Source organism: Pseudonaja textilis, chromosome 2 (assembly GCF_049901715.1).
Source record: "Pseudonaja textilis isolate UNSWEBS1 chromosome 2, rPseTex1.2, whole genome shotgun sequence".
NCBI lineage: Eukaryota > Metazoa > Chordata > Lepidosauria > Squamata > Elapidae > Pseudonaja > Pseudonaja textilis.
Window position 1 is genome coordinate 175,023,738 of NC_141991.1, and position 24,537 is coordinate 175,048,274.

Here is a 24,537-nt window from a genome sequence, read left to right on the forward strand (position 1 = left end):
CTTATAAAAATTGATTTTAGTGGCCCCCAAATTACTCTCTCTTACAAACAGTTTTTGTTCTTGAGGCAATTTTACAACATTCCTAAAAATAAAATAAAATTCTAAGTTCTTTTCAGTGGTTTTAGCCTTACTTTTTTTAGCGGTAGACTCACATATCCAAATCTGTTTATAATTCAGCATACCCACTTTTGCAATCCCAGGTTGAGCAGGATAGCCCATGGGATTAATCCACAAAGAACAAAAAGGTAGCTGCCCATATGTCAACATGACTTTAAAGGAATTACAGGCAGGCTAAGCAAATGTAATATGTTCTATTCAAAGGTAAACAGTTAAACATTTCTGTCATTATGCAAGGAGGCATTTGTTCCTTGCAAGCATTTCTGTCTATCTAAAATGATATTTTGATATAGTTCTAGAAGTTAGCAAGTGAGATTTACATACCCTTAAACATAAAAAATGTTTTGTCTAGATTAATCATTATTAATTCACAGCCTGCAAATCACAGGCATTAATATATAGGAAATTATATTCCTTTAAATACTAGAAGGAAACTGTGATATAGTCATATAACTGAAAGTAAATGTTTTCAGGTAGACTTTTAGAAAAGAATATGGTACAGTATAGTGATTCAGACTCCTAATTTTCATTGTAAACTTGCAGAACCAATTTTTCTAAATTGATTTGATTTGATTTGCCAAGCCCCTAGTGGGCTTCATTTGACATATTTGGGAACCCAACCAAAGGAGAATGTGCCCAAAGTGAATGGCTAATTATGGTGGCTAATACAGCAGGCAAATTGCAATTACTCTCATTGCAATAACCGTGAAAGTGACCTTGGAGTCCTAGTGGATGATCAACTTAAACATGAGCCAGTAGTGTACGGCAGCAACCAAAAAAGCTAATACAATCCTTGGTTGTATAAACAGAGGCATAGAATCAAGACCATACGAAGTATTAATACCCCTTTATAAGTCCTTAGTAAGACCACTGGAATATTTCATCCAGTTTTGGTCACCACATTACAAATACGATGTTGAGATTTTTGGAAATAATTAGCAAAGAAGAGCAACTCAAGATAACTAAGGGCCTGGAGACAAAAACATGAAGAATGGTTGCAGGAATTGGGCACGGCCAGTCTCGAGTAAAGGAATAACAATATTCCAGTATTTGAGAGGCTCCCACAAAGAAGAGGGGGTCAACTTACAGTATTTTCCAAAGTATTAGAAGGCCAGACAAGAAACAACGGATGGAAACTAATCAAGGAGAGACGCAACCTGGAATTAAGAAGAAACTTCCAAACAGTGAGGACAATAAACCAGTGGAACAGCTTGCCACCAGAAGTTTTTCAGAAAAACCTGGACAACCACTTATTTGAAATGGTATAAGGACTCTTGCTTTAGCAGGGGGTTGGACTAGATGACCTCCAAGGTCCCTTTCAGCTCTATTCTGATTGATTGATTCAATGGCTGCGAGTCATGGCTAAGACAGGGACAGCGAGACTGCTAAACTGAATTTGGCAGATCAAATCCCACCAGGCTCAAGGTTGACTCAGCCTTCCGTCCTTCTGAGGTGGGTAAAATGAGGACCCAGATTGTTGGGGGAAATATGCTGACTCTGTAAACCGCTTAGAGAGGGCTGTAAAGCACTATAAAGTGGTATATAAGTGCTATTGCTATTGCTCCATGGGAGAGACTTTTGAGCAGGAATTCATGGTTATAACATTGGTATAGCCAATTAAAAGTTTTATACGGTCAACTTCTCACAAGAACTAATACCATGTAAAGTTTTTTCTTTTATCTCTAAAGAAGGCTGAAGAATAAATCAGATACAAGACAATCAAACGTTAGATTGTGTTCTCTAGCAAATAAGCCACTCAAGGAATTAAGAATGTTGGGCTGCTGTTTCTTGCTCTACCACTTCTGATAAAAGGGTTTGGCCTCTTGTTGCAGCTGGAACAATACATTCGTGTCTGCTATCTCCTTCAGGATCAGTGGTGGATTCAAATTTTTTACTACCGGTTCTGTGGGCGTGGCTTGGTGGGCGTGGCAGGGGAAGGACACTAAAATCTCCAGTCAGAGGTGGGATTTGCCGGTTCTCCGGACTACTCAAAATTTCTGCTACCGGTTCTCCAGAACTGGTCAGAACATGCTGAAGACCACCTCTCTTCAGGATATTCAAAGAAAGGAGGCATCCGTGTCTTCTGGCTAAAGAGGAGACAGCAGAGGTTGTCAGGAACCTTCCTGGATATATCCAACCTCTGACCATCTTATGAAAGGATAACTCTGAATTTAGACTATGAAATTCTGGGTTTAAAGACACGACATTCAACATTCTGTATAAGCGAAAGATACTATTGGGAGCCTGATGAATCAATGAAGCTTTTTTATGCCCTTTGTTCAATACATGAATATTTAATACATCTATATATCTCAGGTTTTTGTCACATTATTTTAGTTGGATTCATTTGAGGGGATTCTCTTTAGAAACAAATGAGCTCAAGATTAAGGTGCAAATCTAACACATTTTAAGACTGCTTATTTAAGGTACCTTTGAAACCATCAGTAACACACAACAGCTGTCAACAGTATACATCCAGAGAAATCAACCACTTGGGGAAAAAATTCATGTCCATCATTTTTTTAATAGAACCAAGGGAGAAAAAAACAAGTTGAAAAAAAGAAGTCATCATTAGGCAATACAAAATAAAAATGTCTTACAAAATATTCAAACATACAAGCTACATTTTGCTTTCAAGAATCATATCATTGTCTGCATAAAGATTGTTACACATTTTAAAATTGTTTCGTGGAATACAGCTCTTCCCTGGTTTTTTAATAAATTGCACACAATTTTTATTAGGGTGTTAAAGAGGTTCAGGTACACGAGGGAAGGAAATCCCCCAAAGCAAGTGGAATGGCAAACATTTTCTTTAGCGTGCGATGAAGATCTCATTTTGTTGCTACTTCCAGTCCTCGTGCTTTTCTTTTTTGCAAAACTAGCAAATTGCCATTCAGTCCCAATCTAATGACCCCAATTCATTTAGCAGTAGGAAATTAACAAAGGAACTTGTGAGTGGCTATACTGTACATACTTTTTTTTTTTAGCATATGTGCTATATTCACATTATGGAGCTACAATTAAATCACAACTTCCCACAGTAGGCTAGTGGGTTAAAATGCAATCTTCCCAGCTTAATATTCTTCTGATGGGAAGATTAAAGTCCAAAAAATCTGGAGCCTGAAAACTTGAGAAAGGTCTTAATGGCCAAAATGTGATTAATTATAACATTTACATCTGATAACTGCCAGTAAACACCTGGTAATTCCAAATAAATATGATGTTGTCCCAAACCTTCTGTGTTATACTCGTAACAATATAAAAATGGCCACCAATATCAACAAAGACTCTCATTTCATGAGGTTCTTTTGTTTAACCCTGTATTGAGTAATTGCTTTGTCTGTCTGTCTGTCTGTCTGTCTGTCTGTCTGTCTGTCTGTCTGTCTCTATGTATGTATGTATGTATGTATGTATGTATGTATGTATGGTATTCAGCTTTGTTTGGGTATTTTCTCACGTCATTATAGTTGTGCTTTTAAAGTTGTAGCAACGTTTCGGCAGAATCTCATCTGCCATCATCAGGCTTCTGTATTGTGTTCGTCTGTGAGTCAGACTTTTACAGTTGTTTCAGTTTTAAATTTGGGGCTAGCCTACTGCTGTGCCAGAATGGTTTTTTCTTCATCCTGATTGGTTGGGAGTCTTGGTCTGTGTTTATTGGTCTTGGAGTTTGTTGTGTTCTGCTTGATTGGTGTTTCTAATATCTTCTGTCTGTTTTGTGGCTTTTTTTGTCTTGGTTGGCTGGCAACATTGTGTTCCTGTATTGGAGGCTTTTAGTGCAGCTTGGCTCCGAATAAATGGATGGTTATCATCAGCTGTTTTGCTAAGTGTTTAGCTAGTGTTTTGTTTTGCTAAGTGTTTAGCAAAACAGCTACAACCCCATGCTGAAACAGTAGCTTCACATGTACAAAACTCATAACACTTCTTGGAAATGATCAAAGATCTACACGTGGAACAAGAAGATCTGCTTGTAAGTTTTGACTTTAAAAGCACAACTACAATGACGTGGGAAAATACCCCAACAAAGCTGAATGCCATATATCTATATCTATATCTATATCCCTCCCTCCCTCCCTGTGTCTGTGTGTCTGTGTTCTGCTTTGATTTTCCATAGGATGAACCGAACACAAATGGCAACAAAATCCCCTAAGCTTACTATTCTTTACGAGCAATGTTCTAATTCTGAAGCTGTTAAGTACTTCTAAATCTCCCCGTTTTCTAACAAGTCTGCCATTGTCCATCCTACTCAGTTTAGTTTGTTCTAAATGACAATACAGTATGTATCTCTGCAGGGTCCCAAACAGTGAGCTTGATCATAGCAATTTGGTTTGACAAAACAGCATTCTTGGCCCACGGTGCTATAGATCCCTAGCATAAAAGTACCCCGTAATAATACGTTGAGAAAATTGTTTTGCAATAACTTTAGGAACTATTATTGCAAAGTACACTCTTGGGAGTATGTCCTGTTTAAGATTCCATTAAAATCGTATTTTTGTGAGGAGCTAAACATTCTCTATAGCACTTTCCTCCAAATTAAATACTTACCATTTATTTTCTAGGTTCTGTAAAATGAAATAGGCTATGAATGTAAAGCTAACTTTGCATGATTGACTCAAACCACCAACATATGAACCATCTGCCACTTTACTGTTTAAAGAGGTAGGGAATAGAGATACCTCTTTTTCTCTCTTACTCTTTTCTTCCACCATTAACTATGGGGTGGAGCAACCAGACAGACTAGGGTAGACAGGAGAAATAATAAAATTCTCAAAGATTATTCTTTATTCTTTTATTCTAAAAGATTCTTCTCCACACTGATCACCCATCTCCACCATGCTGCAGTCAAAAATGGATGTCACTATAGTTTCTTGACATATCAAGAGTACATCACTGATAGAACATCTAAATTAGTAGATCTTTTCTCTTCATAAACTCAAGCATCTGCCATAGCACAAGAAATTCTTCTATTCTTTTTAATATCTGTTCCATTTTATAGGAAGGTTAGAGTGACATGGTAAATATACATAAGATTGTACTGCAAAAGTGCTACTTCAATTATTTGTAGGAAAAATAAGCATTTGTGCCCAGAATAGTAATTATACACACTTCATGTTCTTCGACTGCCTGTGTTGGGCAGCACAATTTAAAAGTTTGGCACGCTGTGTCTAATATAACATATTATTTTCCTTCAAAAGAGGCACTCATATGGATATTAAATAATATTTTGTGGAACTGTTGACTTGCACAACCTCCCAGTCAACAAACACTATTCCTATCTACCCTCCTCCACTAAAGCTACAATGGATGTGTATAGCAGCAATGGTTAATGACCCATCCTATAAATATCACAAATGCACCTATAAAGCATGCATATTTAACAGGAATACCACTGGATTACACAATGCATAGAATTGTTATTGTTAATATTCCCTTCTCTCAAAATGTCACTGATTTTTTTTTTTAAATGTTGAAGATATCTTTAGCGCTAAGAACTACTAGGAAGAACTAGACTAACCAACCCCCATGTTTTTAATGCTCACATGTTTTCCAGTGATCCATACAGTTAAAAATGCCCTTATATTGTCTCCATAAATTGCTTTGAAATAATTTATTTAGGCAGAGCTAGGACAATACTTTATTTACCCAAAGTAAATTAATATCCATGCAGAATACTTTTTATAATCAGATGTTTTTCTGTTAACATGAATAGAAATACAGGGGGGGAAATCTAATACCCTTGATTGAATTTTGGTATGGTCACAAATAGATAAATGGCTTTGGTACGTAGATTTGTTCCCTAAACAACTAGCTGCCTGTCCTTGGATAAGAAAATACAACAATACAATGTATTAACTCGGTTTTAGAAAACTAATATATTAATGGAGCATTTGTATTGTCTGATGCAAAATTAATCTGTAATTAAAAACTATGCTTATTTCCTAAAGGTTTGGCTGTGCACAAAGCAGAAGGATCCAACATACTGTTCATAGATGAACATCTAAGAAAGGTTCTACAGATTTCTATAAAGGAAGCCAATTAAAAAAAATCTACTTGATCACCAGAAGATGACACTAGCTCTCTTCTAAACTTTTGAGTATTTCTTTCCTGCCCTCTAGTGGTTTTCTGGACTTCTGCAGCCCATAAAAGATACTGTACCCTTTATACTTGCCTTTCTTTCATGGCTAGATGTTTTCATCATCACAATTTTACGTAGGCCACTTCTAAGTAATGTTAAATAGAGGACTTAGAAAAATGTTAATAGGTTTGCAGGCTTTTCAACTTTCCTGAAAGCTGTGCCCTTTCTCTAGCAGTTGGATGTATAGATGTTACTAGATAATAAATGTTTGCTCTTATGTTGTGCAATATCTCCTCTTCTGATGATTTTCTAAGGCCAGCAATACAATACTGAAATGCATAAAAACAGATCCAAGATTTTCCATTTGTGAATTTCTAAGTTATTTCAGGTACTGACCAGAGTAAAGCTGCATATGTTCATTTGCTTGTATCTACCAGATTCAGTAGAAATACTGCCATTTGTCAATCTTGCCAACATCCTTCAATTAACCTCAATGTTAAGTAATACATAAAGTGGTGCCACAAGTGAACAAGGCTATAAGCAATTACACTTGTCAGCAAGGCATGTGGGAACAATTAAAGGAAAAGGAAAGAGGCTGCTCACTAGCTCAGGAGTTAGTAATTGGCTAGCAAGTTTTAAGCAAGGTTACATTCTCACTGTCTGGTCCCTATTGGTAGATTGTAAACAGTTTAGAATGGCTTGATTCTATCATTGCCTGATTTTTAAAAAAAAAAAAAAACCTAGAAAAAATGTTCACGGACATTTTAACTAATACTCCTTTAGCTAGTACAGGTAATCCTCAGTTAATAGCTATTCATTCAGCAGCCATTTGAATTTACGACAGTGCTAGAGGAAGAGACTTACAACTGGTCCTTGAACTTGCGTCCATCCACTGTGTCCTTGCAGACACAATTTGGACACTTGGCAACCATATTGCAATTACTATGGCCACAGTGTCCTGCAGTCACGTGATCATGATTTATGACTTTCATTATCAGCTTCTGACAAGTGAAGTCTATCGGGAAGCCAGCAGGAAATTGTGAATGTGCATGTGACGTCACACTGCAGGGGTTTGCCTAGGGCTGCAACTGGAAGTGCCAGAACTGTGTCATCGATCAGGGCAGTCATGCAACCTCACAATTTACTACTGCATCCAGAGGTGGTATTCAGCAGGTTCTGACCAGTTCTGGAGAACCGGTAGCGGAAATTTTGAGTCGTTTGAAGAACCGGCCAATCCTACCTCTGACTGGCCCCAACCCCCCATCTATTCTGTGCCTCCCAAGTCCCAGCTGATTGGCTGGGTCTTCTTTTGTTGCCCTGCACAGGAGAACAGAGCTGGAACGCAGGTTAGTGAGGTAGGGAGGGAATAGGAGTTTGCAGTAATCTTCCCCTGGAGTGGAGAGGGAATGGAGATTTTACAGTATCCTTCCCTTGCCACGCCCACCAAGCCACACTCAGAACTGGTAGTAAAAAATTTTGAATCCCACCCCTGGCCAACAGGGCTGTCCTGGAAAATGTAAGGGGCTGGTCCACATCGCTTTGGCCCAGTCTACCCAGTGTGAAGAGGAAACATGCCAGCAGTTTGGGGAGTGGCGTCAAGCTGGCTATGCCAGTTGGCCACCCCACGCAGTTGGCCACCCCCCACCCCCGAAATCAACCACAGCCCTGATGCAGCCATCAATGAAATTGTGTTTGACACCCCTGTCTTAAGGGATAGAGGGCCATTAAGAAATATGAGACTCACGTTTTAAAGGACAACTGACCACAATGTACAATCACGAGTTCTTCCTCCATTGCTGAGTTGAAGTGCTACCCAGCCATCTTGTCAAAAAAAAATTATACCAATGTGAAATTTGCAGGTCCAGTTGCATCTGTTTCCAGTCATACTCACCTGACTTCCTTCCAAAATAAAAACAACCACAACCCAGGCTATGTTATGTAGCTAAATTCTCCTTGGACTTTGCTGGAATAGAGGGGGAGATTAACTGCGATATAACAAAAGATGGTTTAAACCTGCCTCACTCGGGGGCCATTTCCAAAATTCTGATATTTTTTTTCTTCATCCATTCTCTTGAAAAGATTTTGATATGTTTAGGATCGCTATCTTACAGGAAAATGTTGATGTGCTTCAGACAATGGAGAGATAGACTTATATTTTTCAGGGATAGAAAGCAGAATTCATGCTTCCTTCAATAGTGGCAAGTTATCCAGGAATTGAGACAGAAAACCATCTTTAAACCATGACACTACCAACCTCATGAAGTCGTTATTTTGGCATTTAGCAATTGGCTCCTAAATTATTTAAAGAGCCATTCTATCTGTACCATTCCAGGCCAATTCCATCAGCTTCCTCTTCCTTCCATGTACTTTTCATTCTGGCTAGTTATTCAATCATCAGCAAGCATGACCATTAAACTACAACGGTCAACGGGAATGAAAACAATTCAGGGAGAAGAAAAACTTGACAGAATCAGACTTGTGGCACGACTGCCGGAATGGCTCCATCTTCTCCAGCTAACAAGAGATCCGAAGCGAAGTTAGCTCCTTTTCTTTTATTCCCATCACTTTTGTCTGATTTATGTAATTTAATGGGGATGATGCCATTTTAAAATTAATAATATGTAAGTCACTTTAGATGCCTTTCTGGCTGAAGACAAGTACAAATTGCTGTGAATAAGTAATTACTTTACAGGAGAGGAAAGGGAAGGTTAGTATGCAAGGAAGGAGCTGCTACAGGAAGATTCATTTCTTGTCAGATAAATGCTAGCAGAAATTAGGAATGCATAATTTGAAATAAGATTTGTTTATCACCGTGAAAGAGGATTCATAGACAGAACAAGACACATCCTCCCAGTTTTTATAAGCTAAAGCAACGCTTTGAATTTAACTACATGATTCTCTTATGAAGAGTGAACAGATGACATTCACTTGTCCCCAGGACCTGTTTAAGATATTTTATTGCATAAAATGGACAGCAAATGCTACTTCCCAGCAACCCACTAATCAAGTGTTTAATAATATCCGCAACTCTTCTTCCATTTTAATGCCCAAAATGGATGGGTTGGGAGGAAATCTACAAGAGCTTTAAAGTATTGCCCCAATTCTCTGATACGATTATAGCACAAGTCCATATTTTTATAAACAAATCAGTAAGTGCTTTTCTCTTGCCTCTATCAAGAAATGTATCACGGTGACCCACTGTGGAACCCTGACCATGTAGGGATATTTCTATAGCCTTCTTTTTGGGGGCGGTGGGGGTGGGGGGGAAAGGCATAGACAAGCTGTTTCTTTTATTTTGCATCAAAGATGCATCTATTCTAATTTTTCTTTTTGCTGCCATCAAGTAATCATCTGGATTTTTGCAGTCCATGCCCGTTAGTGCAACTATTGATCTTCCAGGTTTTTCCTTCCTTTGAGTTAGAGAGCATTGAAACAGCCGATCGGCAATTTCTTGCCCATTCTCCTGCACCTTGCCACGCAATCCACAATTACACAATGTACTCATGAAGTATGGGTGTTGCAGTTATTGCTAATTAATTGTGGAGCTATCCCAATCGTGGAGCTCCACCATTGTGGAGGGGTCACAATCCAGTAGAGTTAAGCAATCTTAAATCAGCCAGACTATTTTGGATTGTAGTTATTCAATGCAGCAAATTAAAATGTAGTCCAATGTTCAAAAACATGTTTAAAACCCATGGAAATGAAGCGGCTAGACAGAAAGTACTAAAAGACAAGCCTTCCAAAATTAACACTTCCTTTTTGCCATGATTTTTCTTTTGCATATTAATTAATAGTACTTTTATTTTTAAACAACTATTTTGTTAGAAATTTCTTTTTCTTTTTTTCTTAGCTGCCATAACTGACATTTAGGGACCTAAACCGTAAACAGAAAACACTGCAATAAATAACAATCCTTTTTTTATTCTTTTCCTTCTCCATAGCCTCATCAACACAATTTTTTTTAAAAAAAAAAATCTAGCTGAACTACAAAAAGAACTAAACAAAGTAGAAAAATATTCCTGCCTTCATTCTCTCACATACCAAATTTATACCACACTTGTAAAAGGCTTGAGAATTTGAGGATGATTCTACTTTTCAAAATGAAGATGGGGCACTTTTCAAAAGCAATGAAAGCTTTGCTGAATGGTATAAAGGCAATTCCAAACGTTTGCCCTTATTCGTGATGCCTTCAAAGAACTTCACCGAACATATCAACTTTAAATCATATCCATATCTATTTGGTCATATGGGCTTTTAAATAAAGAATGGGTCAAGATTGTCTTACATTATAATTCGCATCTTGCTTCGGAAAGAAGTGACAGTTAATCAAATTTCACACTGACTTAAAGTTTAAAATGTGGGTAATGCTAAAATTAGGGATGGCCTGAAAATATTTTTCCAGTTTTATAATCAGCCATTAAATTAGCACCCCATAAATATGCCTCTTTTTTCACCATCAGCATTAAGAAATACTATATAAATTAGGCTGCGCTATTTCTATTCACATATTCATAAAAAGAAAAATATATATTTAGATATGTATGTATATATAAACGTTTCGATAATGGGATTTGACACTGGAGAAAGGGGATTCTGATGAGAACTGTAGAATCACAGACAATGCATGTTACCGAACATCAAAGTTTCAAGCACCTCATGGTCTCTGAGTCGCTGAGCGTCCTTTCAAGTTGTATCTGAAGAAGAGTCATAAGACGCAGACATTATGAAGTTGCCAGCGCTAGAATGGCTTGCTACAGACTGAGCAGCCTGTTGGCTTAGGTTGTTGCAGATAAGCACCAGCTGGTTACTCTGGGCTTCCGAGAGGGTGCTGCAGCTCTGGTACACACTGAAGTTGGTCTTCCTCCCGGGAATATTCCCTTTCTCACACATAGTCTTGACCATCTTGGCTAGTTTGTTCTTACCTAGGGCCTGACAATTGTACCAGTGTAACGCAGCTAGATTAACAACTGGCTTAATGGATAAGTAGAAAGGGGCATCCTCGTACCGCATCGCGGGGGGTCGCCTTTGCGCGTATTCCTTGTAATCTTGCACGGGGCAAGTCTGCGGTGCGTGCTGAGTTGCGTACACTCTGGAATCTGTGCCTGTCCTCTTAATCTTGGCGTTCCCGTCACTGCCATCTTGGCCCATCCATTCCAAGTATTCTAAGCCGGTCTCTGTCACCCGAAGTCTAATGTCCCCCCATTTGAGAGTCGACCCATGGAAGCCAGTACAATGGCCAAAGGCCTTTGTGTTGTTGAGCCAGACAAGATTCAGCAAACCCTCGGGATTATATCGGCTTAGCAGGCCTCTTTTGCGGAGAATCAGCTCATCGGCAAAAGTAAGCTTCATGGATTTGTGGGGCTTGTTGCCTTTGCCTTTGCACCTCAGTTCCATCTGCTTCTGCTTCAGTGCTTCTTGAGACCTCTTGAATTCCTTGTCTCGGGTGATGCTGTATCCGTATCGATGCTCTTTGAGATACCGCTCCAGCCCACACTGGTAGTTGGCCAAGCTGTTTGGCTCATATTCTGAACCATCCTTCTGCCGAGCATCAACAAAAAAGGATGCTAGGTAAGCATCTAATTCTTTGCACGGAATAATGTAGATCTCTCTGGTTTCTGAAGGATACTTAGAGATGAGAAACTCTCTGAAGTTTCGGAGAGCTGTCTGGGTACTGCGAATAGTTTTCTCATTTTGCTCTCTACTAAGTTCGGCAGCTCTCTCATCTTGGTCTGGGAGAAGCAAAAGAATGATATATGAGAACAAACTCAAGGATGCATATTTTTTTCTCAAATTATGTTTCTCCTTAAAACAAAATAGAAATCAACATGTTCACAAAGATCACAAAGGTATTACACATTACATACCTGTCAAGCATGGACAGCCAACTTCTGTTTCACAAATGATGTTACTAAGGATATAAAAAAAACTTAATATATATTCTTCAACTCACTGGCACATATTTAATTTACAGATGTTATTTGTAGGGAGAAAACTCTGAGATATAGGTTGGTCTGCATTTTGGAAGAATCTAGAAAATAGAAAATATTTTACACCGATTCCACTGTTGAGTGGAAAGGTCCAATTAAGGAAGTACTACTGAACCATTTCATTTGTGAAATCAGAGGCTGTACTGGTCCCATGTGTTGTTTATATATTTTTAATCAAAGCATTTTATAACATGCTAAATAAGCTGATCGTTTGGGTATTAAAACATATTAATGTAATGTGTTAATTTACAAACAATTCACATTCTTTAAGCAAGTCCAGGACAGTGGACTGTTTGTACAAAGGACAAAACTGTAAGCAATTCATATCCGCAGAGACTGAGTTACCATGTTGGGTGCTCTTGACTAATGATCAATTTAGAAAAGCTTTCTGTCTGTTAACAAACAATTTACACTTAGCAATTTACAAGTAAGAAATTGCTTTGAAAATTAACAAAGATGTGATATCTTTCTCTTTAGAGTCCTAGAAAAACTATTTAAAAGGCTGCCCACATAGATCAGATTTGTGTTCATTTTCGAATAAACACTGCAAAAGATCCCAGAGCATTTACTGGTTCAGAGTAATTTACCATATTCATCTCTGTGAGAAAAGATGTTTTCATTTATTGATTTCAATATCCTTAAAAGGGATATACGGACTCTCCAAATACTAGTTAAGTACCCTGTCATATATGGCTGCCATTAGCAAGTTAAGGAATCAATTTTCTGGGAAACTAGGGGCTTAATAGTTATTCATTCATATTCCATTCTACCTTTCATTGCTTTAAGATAAAATAGTAATCAATTAATCAGTGTCAATATCAAAACAAATAAGCAGACCTATTCATCATAATTCAAAAAATGCACTCCTCAGTTTTCCTGTTTAGTTAAGCATCTCTTCATCAGTCAACTGATTCACAGAGTTTCTGTGCCTATTGCCAGATATAGGAATACAACTAAATAAAATTTTAGGAATACAACTAAACAAAATGCCTACAGATATGGACAAAGATCAAGATGTATCAAGAGGGGGGAGGACTGAACAACTTGCCTTCTGGAGTTGTGGGTGTTGATGGAATAAGGACTCCAGCCCCGGGCAGGGGTTGGACTAGAAGACCTCCAAGGTCCTTTCCAGCCCTATGACTCTATTTTTCTTCTTTCCATTTGTTTCCCAATGAAAAAAAATCCTCTTCCTGAAAGCTACCATGTGAAAAAAAAAACCTTGAGAAGGAGGAAGGGAGCAATGAAACATTAAACGAGGGAAAAAAGATGATTCAGAAAGTGGAATGCATAAGAAAGAAACTCAAAATAACCCTGACTTAATTGACTTTGCTAGAAGACAGGACAGAGAGAAATTCTGGCCGGCTTTTTAGATTCAGTTCTTCTACTTTGCAACGAAAAAAGGCCATTCTTACAATCTCTGCTGCTTCAGTTTCTTGATCCTGGTTCTCTTGAAGGACTGACAAGCTATTAGTTTATACACAGAAACCTCAATGAATACTATTGCCAATTTCACAACGTAGGACTAAAGACGGCTTCTTTCCTCATCTGCCAGATAATTCAGTTCCTTTTAAAATTTAAAAGAGGAACAGGAACAGTCATTGTATCCCCATAAAAGTGTCATTTTTCCTCTCTTCCATGTAATCAGATGATTTATGCTCTATTTTTAACCAATATTTTATGGAGGGGAATTCCAGGGACTGTTAGAGCAATTTATCTACACAATGCTAGGTTGGTGGGAGCTGGCTTTGAGCAGTGGTGGGATTCAAGGTCTTTTTACTACCGGTTCTGTGGGCGTGGCTCAGTGGGTGTGGCAGGGGAAGGATACTGTAAAATCTCCAGTCAGAGGTGGTATTTGCCGGTTCTCCGAACTACTCAAAATTTCCGCTACCGGTTCTCCAGAACTGGTCAGAACCTGCTGAATACCACCTCTGGCTTTGAGGTACTATTGGGATGTCTTCGTATTCACATCTCACACAGACTAGTATATTTGAAACTAAACTGGATCAATAATCTTAGGACTGTAAGTGCTCTTGCTGGGACTCAGATTTATTGAGTTGTTCTTCATTTAATTTTCAAAAGGGTGGTGATGTCAGATAACTGAGCTTTCATTTCTAGCATTTTTTCCTCAATAACAGCGTGTAGAACAGCTTTCCCAAGGTGGATAGGCCTCACTTTAAAAACTTGGAATATTAAGTTTTTCCCTTTTTCAAAATGACATACCTAGGACGTACACACTGTGGCATAAATTCCCAATGGTTGCCATTTAAGAAATTATTCAAGTTTGATATCAGTGATAAACTGGATGAAGAAGAATAAAATTATACTTAATACAGCTTTTTATATTTTTATTTATTTATTTGTATCCCACCTTTATTATGTTTACAAATAATTCAAGGCAGTGAACATATGTAACACAGAACAACAAGCCTGTGACATGAGTTGGGCTGAGTAGAGAATGACTGGCCCCAAATCACCCAGCTGGCTTTCATGTCCAAGACAGGACTTGAACTCCACGAGTGATATATAAAATGGAACAAACCGTTAGATATGGCGAAATTACGAATGAAAAGGGTGAACTTAAATCTGCAAGAACTGGAGCAACAAGGTATAAGGATGAATTGGTTTTCATATGCCCAAATGCATTCTAGATATGATACAGAAGGTTTTTATGATAAATTGAATGCTTTGGATAAAATTTTAACAGGTACTGATGAAAAGGTGATTAAGAAATTATACAGATATTTATTAGAGGTTAAATTAGAAGAACAACAAGTTAAAGAAACAATGATTGCATGGGGGAAAAATTTTGGATATGGGATTGACCTAGAGAGATGGCAAAAACTATGGTCTCAAAATTATAAAATGACAATGTCAACTGCATATAAAGAAAATTTGTTTTAGATGTTTTACAAGTGGCATCTTCCCCCAATGAGAATAGCAAGAATGTTTAAGAATAAATCCGAAAAATGTTGGAAATGTCAGCAGATACCTGGCTCATTATACCACATGTGGTGGACATGTGCAGAGGCGAAAAAATATCAGACTACAATCCACACATGGTTGGAAAAAATGACAAAAAGTCATATTGATTTTAAACCAGAAATATTTTTATTGGGTATTGTACCAGAGATATACAGTAGAGAACTGATATGTTTGATTGTGAATGTACTAACAGCAGCTAGAATTGTATTTGCAAAGATTTGGAAAAATGAGAAAATACCAACACAGGAGGAAGTTATTAAGAAAATAGTGGAATGTGCTGAAATGAGTAAATTGAAATTTGAAATTAGAGAACAAGAAGATAAGCAATATTATAAGATATGGGATTTATTTTATCAATGGTTAGAAAAAAAAGTGTGGAAATGATATCTTTTATAGATAACTTTACAATATAAAAATAATAGAATTTAAGAGAAAATGATATAAGAATGTATTTTTTATTAGATGAAGTGGCAATGGAAGTTATATTACATCTTGGTTTAAAATGTTGAATATCTATATGAAGTGGTGGAACGAATAGTTATTGTTAAATGAAAGAACCATAATGATAATACTATATATATATATGTATGTATGTATGTATATATACACACACATAAAATGGAAAATATGAGAATTTATGGGACTTGTGAAGGATGACTATGGACACGTAGCACAAAAGAATTGCAACCAGTCGACACACTGTATGTAATTGAAAGATGATTTTATGTTTTTGTGTGTTGTTTTGTCTGTGTTTGTTTAGAAAAATAAAAAACTTTATTTTTTTTTAAAAAAACTTGTTTTTAAACGATTTATGAAAATATATAAACTACTTTGAGTTCTATGTTTGTTTTCCTTAAACTAATGTCTCTTCCTGCTTCTTTTTTATTTCTTTTCTCAGGGCTTCCATAACCAGGCTGTGAAAATCCTGATGAGCATTAGATAGCAGCTAGTCACACTTGCTGGTTGTCAAATTAGTTATATATTTTTTCCTGTCACTTTTCTAGTTTGTTTTCACCAGTGCTTCTACAGTATCAAGGCAAAGAGTGAGAACATTATGAATTTCTTTATACATCATGCCAAGTCACAGTTTTAATCTTGCCTTTTGGATAGCCACAGTCATTAAGTTGACACAATGTGAAACCTGATTTTTACATTACAACGGCTTGTTTGTACGTAAAATACATCACATTATGACATAGCATATGAAAATCCAGGTAACAGCAAGCCAGGATTAAAAACAAGCCAGGATTCCTAAGCAAGTTTCACATTTCTACCTATGATTTATAACCAAATTAGATATTGGTTTTTTTCTTGGGATTGGGTCATACCCCAAAACACTATTAAACTGAACACATTAACGTTCCTCTGTATGCAAAATTGCATTCAAAATTAGACAGAGACATTGCAGTGATTTCTTCTGGCAGTCTGATTCTCTCGCTTCACTGACAGCAGGAAGATGAGGGATACACATAAAACGGTGGAATGCAAGGCAAGTAGGTCAAAAAGAAAAAAAAATTCTTTTCTCTGCTCCATTCCAGTTAACTTCCTTCTCTTTGTGAAATGTTGACAGGGCTGCAATTTACGTGTCATCTGTTTTGACTAGACATCAGATGTAATGTTGATCACTGTGACAAGGATTAAATGTTTTTTCAAATAAAGTCAGCTACCGCAATGCATTATTATCGGGAGGGTATGACTAAAATAGCTTTAGGAAGTTTGTCCTATTTTCACTCTAAAACAAGCTCTCGGTATCATTATGGGCTCCGATTTTGCATGCTGACTTTTGTTAAGCCACTTCTGTGTTCGAAATAGTATCCTCCGTGAGAATGCATCTTCTCTGAGTTTGAGTGGAGTTGGACACAGAGCTACACTCTTAGCTTAGCACAAACATAGAGAAAATGACTGCATGTTTACTTACAAAAGAGTCATATTACAGATAGTCCTTGACTTATGACCACAATGAAGCCCAACATTTCTGTTGCCAAGCGAAACAGTTGTTAAGTGGATTTTGCCTCATTTTACTGCAACAGTTGTAAGTGTGAAAAGTGGTCCTAAGTCATTTTTTTTCAATGCTGCAGTAACTTCAAACAGTCACTAAACAAATGGTTGTAAATTGAGGATTATGTGCACTGTATGTTGGCACAAGAACAACATTGCATTGGCATACACATTGAAATATTGTATATCTTTCCAATGGCTATCAATGGGTTTCCCACTTTCTTTATATCGGTATTACTAGAAGTATATGTACATCATATTATGTGTTATGAAAACTGCAATCTGGACTCATATATGTAGATTTTTACCCCTGCTATTTCCAAGGAAACTCCCTAGGGATTTGCTCTGTGGGTACAATCCTACACATATATATATTTGGGGTTAAAGTTTGCTGAAAGGACTAACTTCCAAGTAAGCATCCATATAAATATTTCTACAGCCAATACAACTAGAATAAATTAGTAGAGAAAATAACAGGTCTGCTATTTAACAAGTACAACTTTCCCTGTAGTTCATTCAGGAATCATAGTTAACTAGCAATATGCATTATGTTGCAATCTATCTTCTCTATATATAAAAGACAAATACCACTCACTCATCACGAAAGTCTACAAACTTGACATTTGGCACATATGTTCCTCTTAGCTTCTAGGTGCTTGCTAAGAAAGGATTTTTTTTTAAAATGACCATCAGATCATTACTTAATAATGATGCTCCTGATGCTAAGGAATTCTACTCCCTCCCCACCTGAGAAAAACTCTGTTCCAACTGCCAGTTGCCTCACAAGGTTGCGGAACAGCTGTAGGTAGCATTCTTCACTATCACGCTCCATTATCCTGTAGCTGTAGAAGTCAGCAGCAGACATGGTCTTCTTGAGAGGACCCCTGGTCTTTGCATCGCACTGAGGTATATTGATATAATAGCCATCTTCTCCACGGCAGAACATCAGAGGGTACTGGAATGCTCAGAAGCGGTCTGGGGCTCCTTACAGTACTAAACATCAGTACCTCACCAAAATGTTTATGCCTTCCACCTATGGAACTGCTTCTGGACTCAAGGTAGCAGGAGCGATATTCCCTTATGTGTTTCAATCACCGACCACCACTGAGACAACGGATTGTGAACTGGATTTCTCCTGCATAGCCCGATCACTGCCAGTTGCCTCACATTCCGTTACCTCAGCTCAAACTGGCAGACGTTCCACTCGTTCACTCAGGAGTGGTCTAGGGCTCCTTACAGTACTAAACATCGGTACCTCATCAAAATGTCTATGCCTTCCACCTATGGAACTGCTTCTGGACTCAAGGTGGCAGGAGTGATATTCCCTTATGTGTTTCAATCACCGACCACCACTGAGCCAATGGATTGTGAACCGGATTTCTCCTGCATAGCCCAATCACATAGTGTCGTCATGAAGCATGGATATCCAGCTAGTACTATATATTTACAAAATGATGTTAAGTCCTATTAAACTAAACTTCTAAGATATGTGCATTGTATATTGATAATATTATCGTTCTTGCTGCATAAGAGACAGAGAACTATTTATATAGCAAATGATTATCATGCACAATAAGTTGTTCCTAATCATTAGCAAATAAGACTTAAACTTATTGAAAAACCTCATATGGGTTGATACTAACATGACTTTATTTATTTATTTTACTCATAGTATATAGCCACTAATCTCAGCACATAATTCTAAGCATCTAACAACAATTTTAAACAAGAACATTCACACAAATAAATGAAATAACAAAAATGAATTCAATGCTAAGCCAAGGATTATACAGATTATACAACCATCATACAGATCAAGCTTGTTACACATTCTGGACTTAGGCTTGGATGAACAGCTAGGACCTTAAGACCAAGGGTGGGATTCTACCAGTTCGCACTTATTTGCTAGAAAGAGGTTGTTAACATTCTAAGCAGTTTGGAGAACCGGTTGTTAGAAGAAATTACTGGCCTAATCCTGTAAGGAGGCAGGAAGGAAACATTCTGGTGTTGCTTACAGAAACTGCCTCTCCGTTAACGCTTATTATATTCTTGGCAGGACTAGACTTCCTGTCTCAGGAACATCTATGGAGTTTTTTTCTCATCCTTTGCTGGTACTTTGCTTGTGTGGAGTGACCATTTAAAGTTGCAATGGCACTGAAAAAAAGTGACTTATGACCATTTTTCACACTTACAAGTGTTGCAGCATCCCTACAGCCATGAGAGGCCAGGCGAGGAGATGCATGCCTCGATGTAAGTGATATTGAGTTGGCCACGGCCAGCCAATAACATGACCACCAAGCCATGTCCACCCAGTCACATGACCACCAAGCCACACCCACCACCTAAGCCACGCCCACAGAACTGGTTGTTAAAAATTTTGAATCCCACCCCTGCTTAAGACTTTACTGAAGGGCAACGGGATTGGGGCTAGGTAAGTCGCAGGTGGAATGTTCCTCATATGGTGGGCACCATGACAGAGATGGCTGACTTTGGGTTTCCACTAAACAACACTGTTTCTTAAAAGGAACCTAAAAGCAGATCCTACTTCCATATTGTTCGTCCTCTTATTTTTTAGTCTCTACTTAATTCTTATTAATTTTAATTGTTTTTACATTTATTCTTTTATCATTTTGTAAGCTCCCTAGAGCTGTTTCAACAGGAAATGAGAGGTATATAAATTTAATTTAAAAATGGATTAGAGAGAGACTGTCCTGTAAGTAACCAGGTCCTGTGCCATGAAGAGCATGTTAGCTGATAACCAGCACCATAAATTGTATCTGGAAGCCCACCAAAAGCCAATGCTGAAACAGTAGTCTTATATGGGCATACTGAGACTTCTCAGAAAACAACAACTGAATGAAAAACTGCTGGTGACCTTCTACCGCTGCACCATAGAGAGTATTTTAATTTACTGCACCTGTGTATGGCTTGCCAATTGCACAGTGACAGATAGGAAAGCACTCCAGAGGGTTAATGTCATTGCCCAAAAGATCATTGGTTGCCCTCTCCCCTCTTTGGAAGAGCTTTATAACTCCCGCTGCCTTAAGAAAGTTCAAAACATTCTCAAAGATTCATCTTACCCTGGGAACCCTTTTTCTGGTAGATGGTACAGAATAATAAAAACAAGGACAAATAGGCTGAAAAACAGCTTCTATCCCAGGACAGTAGCTCTTCTGAATTCTATTGTATAGTGCAATATTAATGCAGTATCAGGGGTTTTCAATTCAATTGTATAGAATGTGAAGGATGTGTGTTTGTGCTTATTTTCATAGTCATAATGTACACCGAAGATGGCATTTAATTTTATTGTACGAAGTGGAATGACAATAAAGTAAACTAAACTAAACAATAGTATGTAATCATTTTCAGAATCAATATGTTTTAATTTTAAGGAAACATTTGCTCACCCAAAGAAGCTAAGTCTGCAAATGTGGTCCATACAAACATAATTGCACCATAGCCTTTAGGTGAATATAATTTTGTGCTTCAGCACCTATGCCTCTAGAATGTGTGTACATCAGAGTATTTTATACACATCCAGCAATTATTTTGTAGCTGTTCACATCATCAGAATTTTGACTGACAATGTATCATTCCAAGCAGGCCCTGTTTAGACATAAGTGTGAAATGTGCTAAACAGTCATCACATCTTTATAGAAGGGCTTGTCACAACATAAATCAAATGTGTTATAGCTTCTTATTCTTGTTTAGTAAAGATGAATGACGCATCTGCAGTGAGGATATTATATCTTTTATGAATTAAAGATCTCTTGTAACTAGGAAACCATTGGATCTCCTTTCAAAAAAACAACAACAACCCAAGTTGTTTATCAGGAACTTCAGTTCTTCAGGTAATACACCTGCATAGAGACACATTTTGAAATCTTGAAGAGTTAAGGCAGATTTTTAGTCAAGAAGCACATGCTTCTAAGATTTTTTTTCTTTTAGTTTCCAACTTCAAAACTCTTCCAGGAATACTTACCTGGAAGACATATTAAAGCAGGGGTCCCCTACCACCGGGCCGTGACCGGTACCGGTCCGTGGAACATTTCCTATGGGGCCGCCGGTTTGCTATGCGCCGCCATCTTGTTTTGATGAAAAAGTGCTTCCAGTGAGCTTTTCCGGGTAGAAAGTGGCGTTTGGTTGCTGAAAGAATCCTCGCACCTTAGTTTCATCGGGGGGTGGTGGCTTTGAACAAAACTAAGGCACAAGGATTCTTTCAGCACCCAAGGCAAGGCGAGCCGAACGACCGTCCCAAAGCCGTCGTGAAGCCCATCGACACAGGTACAAAGGAGGAGTTGAAGGTGGCGGGGAGAAGCGGAGGACGGCTGACTGGCTGGTCGCTCGGCTCGCCTTGCCATGCGTGCTGATGCCGGTACCGGGCCGCGGATGTTTTTGTGATGCCGGTACCGGGCCGCGGCACAAAAAAGGTTGGGGACCACTGTATTAAAGGGAGACATATTAAAGGGAGACATATTAAAGAAAAGATGTGTGAATTTTTATGAATGCATAGATGACCATTGAGAAAACGGTACAGTTTTAGTTGGTCTCTGTACATCATAAATGACCTATCTGCTATGAATGGGCAAATACTCCCCAGAAACAAAGGGATAAATCAGATAAATGAAACCCAAAATTGCTTTTTCAAAAGGCAATTGGACTTTGTTTTCCTCAAAGATGTTTCCCTTCTCATCCAAGAAGCTTCTTCAGTTCTGAAATGAACTGAAGAAGCTGAGGAAGCTTCTTGGATGAGAAACAAAACATCTTCAAGGAAAAACAAAGAAAGTCCAGTTGCCTTTTTCAAAAGCACCTTTGGGACAACTATGACCTGGATGACTAAGAATCTCCATAGACAGATAAATGAAGCACTATCTTGGTCTTCATCAACACTGAGATGGTAATGCTGAAGGAGCATGGATAATTGAGATTATATGGCTACTCTCCAAACACATCTAGGAACTGAAAGCCCTGCCAAAAAAGCTCTTGAGGATTAACTTGGCTGAGTAGAAGAATACTGAGATACCCTCCTTTTGGAAGTTTCATGAAGATAATAGAAAGAACAATTGTTTTAGTTATTAAATTTATAAATTTGTGAGGGGGCTGGTTTTCTTTTCTTGATCTCAATAATTTATTTTAAAAAGTTACCGAAATTGGCAAAACTGAGTCATACAATCCATATTATTAGCCCCAAAATGTCATGGGAGTGCAACATTTTTCTCAAGAGGCATTGTAGCAGTTGATAAAACGTAGGAAAAATAATTGCTTAAGTCAAATAAAAATGTCCCAATTTCTTGAAATTTTTGTCAGGATCCAACTAGGGTCAACTTCTCTTATACAATCTCCACTCCTTCCCAGTGACTATACTAATTACAACCACTCAGCTGAATTTTGCCACATAATAAATACCATTTTATCTCAGTGGATCCTTTCTTATACATATCTGCTGTTTCATAAAGCAATTATATTTTATCTGACTTCTTTTGTTTCATTTTAATGGATTTTAATTATTTTATTTTATAATATTGTGAGTCCATGTGGTTAAATAGTTCTCCTTTATTGTCAGAACTCTGACATAAATGGAATGGAATATTCTTTACTGGGCAAGTATGATGAGACACACAGGGAATTTGTCTCCAGTGGATAAGCTCTCAATGTACATACAACAAAAAAGTGATAAGTCATCGATCATAAATCATAAGATACAATCATACTTCATAAGATACAAACAACAAGTAATAAATCATAAGATACCAATAGGAGAAGGAAGTAGGAAAGATGAGAAGATGAGAAAGATGAGAAGATAATAAAATAGAGTAGAAAAGAAAATAGAAATAGAACCCAAAATAAAAGATTTCTCAATATTTAACAATTAGAAGCAGCATTAAGGCAAAATGAAAAATGAATTACATCAAATTCTTCCAATAATATACTGGGTAAAGGGTTTTGTTACAGTTGTTTATGCAACAAAAGAAGTTAATTTGATTTGGAAGAGAGCTAGATTGAAGAAGGAGCTTTTTAACCATTTTTCTCTTGCCCTTATTTTCACTTAAATACTTCTCTGATCCGCCTCGTTTTCCACTTCCAAGACCAAAAGCAGAAGAAGAGAAGTTTTATGGAAAAACAGCAACATAAAAAAATATTGAGAAAGCCTTCCTACCTGAAGGCAGCAGGTTTTATTTCCAAACCTTTATTTCATGAATGCAAACAAACAAAAAGAAGTAAAGAAATTGGGGGAGAACAAAGGAAAAGGAAATTACCATGACCTCACTTTCCACTGATTTATGACAAAACAATTTTTTTTCTTCCCCAAACCCCAAAAACTTTAACCTTAGACTGTCTACTATTGACCTCACCCCTTTCCTAAGAGGTTTGTAGGGGGCGTGCATGAGTGCACCAACGTGCCTACTGTCCCTGTCCTATTGTTTCTTTTTATTTTTCTTATATGTATCAATTTCATGTATTCATAACTATGTTTATACTTATACCTGTAATCTTATAATTGCTTGACAAATAAATAAATACATTTCCTTTGCCCAAACCCATATTAGAATCATTTCTAATATGAGAGATGACCTGGGCAACGATTGAATGACCTTAACGTTAAATTCAAGGGGATAATTCATCTCTCATTAACAAAGCCTTTCCAGATCACAGGTAGGGTCAATATATGACCAAATTACTCCTGCCAAGTGAGACATTTGTTGCGTGGGTTTTGCTCCATTTTATGACCTTTCTTGCCACAGTTGTTAAGTGAATAGCTGCCGCTGTTAACTTAGTAATGCAGTTGTTAAGTGAATCTGGTTTCCCCATTAACTTTGCTCATCAGAAGGTCACAAAAGGGGATCACATGACCCTGGGACTCTGCAACCATCAGAAATATGAGTCAGTGGCCAAGCCTTGGAATTTTGATCATGGGACCACAGGCATGCTGCAGTGGTCGTAAATGTGAAAAATGATCGTAAGTCCCTTTTTTTCCAGTGCTATTGGAACTTTGAACAGTCACTGAATGAATTGTTGTTAAATCAAGGACCACCTGTATTGCAAACGGAGATGTAAGCAAGCATTGACCTCTGGCCTGGAGATGGACAGGCTGCAACTATCACAGGGGTGTCAAACTTGATTTTATTGAAGGCTGCATCAGGACTGACCTTGGGGGGAATGGGGTGGGTGTGGTTAGCTGAACATCACTCATGTTAGGGGCACCTGTGTGAGGCACCGTGGGCTGATCCTTCGCTGCTTCCGGGGCAGCCCCACGAGCCAGATCTAAGCACCCCACCGGCCGGCTCTGGCCCATGGGCCTTGAGTTTGACACCCCTGAACTATCATATCTAGTTTGGTTCCAATTGCAACATCTCGGCTTTTGCACGTTATCATTGGAGG

At 37.9% G+C, this 24,537-nt stretch overlaps 1 protein-coding gene across 6 annotated transcripts in view; it reads right to left on the reverse strand.

Annotated features, from left to right (window-relative positions):
• Nucleotides 1-10,098: 10,098 nt before the first annotated feature.
• Nucleotides 10,099-24,537, reverse strand: part of KIAA1958 (KIAA1958 ortholog) — a 64,368-nt gene continuing 49,929 nt past the window's right edge. For all 6 annotated transcript variants that reach the window (XM_087926523.1, XM_087926518.1, XM_087926522.1 and 3 more), the window contains one exon: nucleotides 10,099-11,919. In XM_087926523.1, the coding sequence (XP_087782649.1) occupies nucleotides 10,874-11,919 (1,046 nt within the window). In that variant the 3' untranslated portion in view covers nucleotides 10,099-10,873. The remainder of the gene's footprint in view (nucleotides 11,920-24,537) is intronic.